Source organism: Perkinsus marinus, assembly GCF_000006405.1.
Source record: "Perkinsus marinus ATCC 50983 genomic scaffold scf_1104296932070, whole genome shotgun sequence".
NCBI classification, from domain to species: domain Eukaryota; phylum Perkinsozoa; order Perkinsida; family Perkinsidae; genus Perkinsus; species Perkinsus marinus.
In genome coordinates this window covers 1-1,090 of record NW_003215523.1, presented here as the reverse complement: position 1 = coordinate 1,090, position 1,090 = coordinate 1, and the positions used below count along the sequence as shown (strand labels likewise).

At 48.2% G+C, this 1,090-nt stretch overlaps 1 protein-coding gene across 1 annotated transcript; it reads left to right on the top strand.

Annotated features, from left to right (window-relative positions):
- Positions 1–328: 328 nt before the first annotated feature.
- Positions 329–1,024, top strand: Pmar_PMAR008994 (interferon-induced guanylate-binding protein, putative; the record flags this gene model as incomplete). The annotated part of the gene is made up of 5 exons (XM_002785727.1): positions 329–370; positions 415–584; positions 630–764; positions 817–901; positions 944–1,024. 5 exons carry the CDS (start codon positions 329–331, stop codon positions 1,022–1,024), a joined length of 513 nt encoding a protein of 170 aa, XP_002785773.1.
- Positions 1,025–1,090: the final 66 nt, after the last annotated feature.

Genomic DNA, 1,090 nt, shown 5'->3' with positions numbered 1-1,090 from the left:
TACATCAGGTCGCTGTAAATGGTATTGCTGGTCTGTACCGTACGGGCAAGAGTTTCTCATGAACCCGTCTCCTGGCTACAGGGATGGATTCGAGATAGGCCTTAGTGTGAACCCCTGCACTCGTGGTATATGGATGTGGGCCAACCGGTAGTATCCCTTGCCACCGCCTTACCGGGAATACACAATGACTCAGGTCCAACTAGGGCAAAACTTTCATGCTATTCTTATCGATACTGAGGGTCTTGGTAGCTGTGTCCGAACAACAAGCTGCGATATGCAGATATTCTCATTGTGCCTGCTGCTTTGCTCCTTCTTCGTGTACAACAGTATGGGTGCGATTAACGAGGAGAGTCTCGACCAACTCAATCTGGTGAGTACTCTGGCTTAAGAGTATCCGGTAATGCCGTGGGATAGGTACTTCATCTCACAAAGCACATTCATGTTCGATCCTCATCCAAGAGCAACCCAGATTTGTCCAAGGACTCAGCTGACCTTGCCGCTCACTTCCCACCTTTACTGTGGGTTCTAAGGGACTTCAACCTGAAGCTAGTCAACGAAACGGGGCAACCAATATCACCTAAAGAGTGACGGATGAGGGCTATCTGCTGTCAATGATGCTTCTAGCCAAGGTATCTCGAGCATGCTCTGAGGCCAGTAGCAGGTCGTAGTGAAGGGATCGAACAGAAGAATAAAATACGTGATTGCATCAAGGCTATGTTCAGGGATAGGAGCTGTTCAGTGATGGTTAGGCCAGTGGAAAATGAGTAGTCATTATCATTGACACTGTATATTCATGGGGATGGCTTATTATATCAGGGCGGACTTGAGGAACATCCAGAAGCTGCCGTATCAAGCATTGAGGCCTCAATTCCAGCAGCAGGTTGATGCATTCGTTCAGAAGGTAAGACTCACGTACATTCAGTGGACTTAGACTGGTCAATAGGTGTACTCATCGTTGAAGCCTAAGATGATAGGAGGGACAACCCTCAACGGATCGATGCTCGCCACACTTGCTCAGGAGTAAGCTTGCCAACACCGCCAAAGGCAGTGCTGTAACTACTCGTGATAGATATGTCAACGCCATAAACTC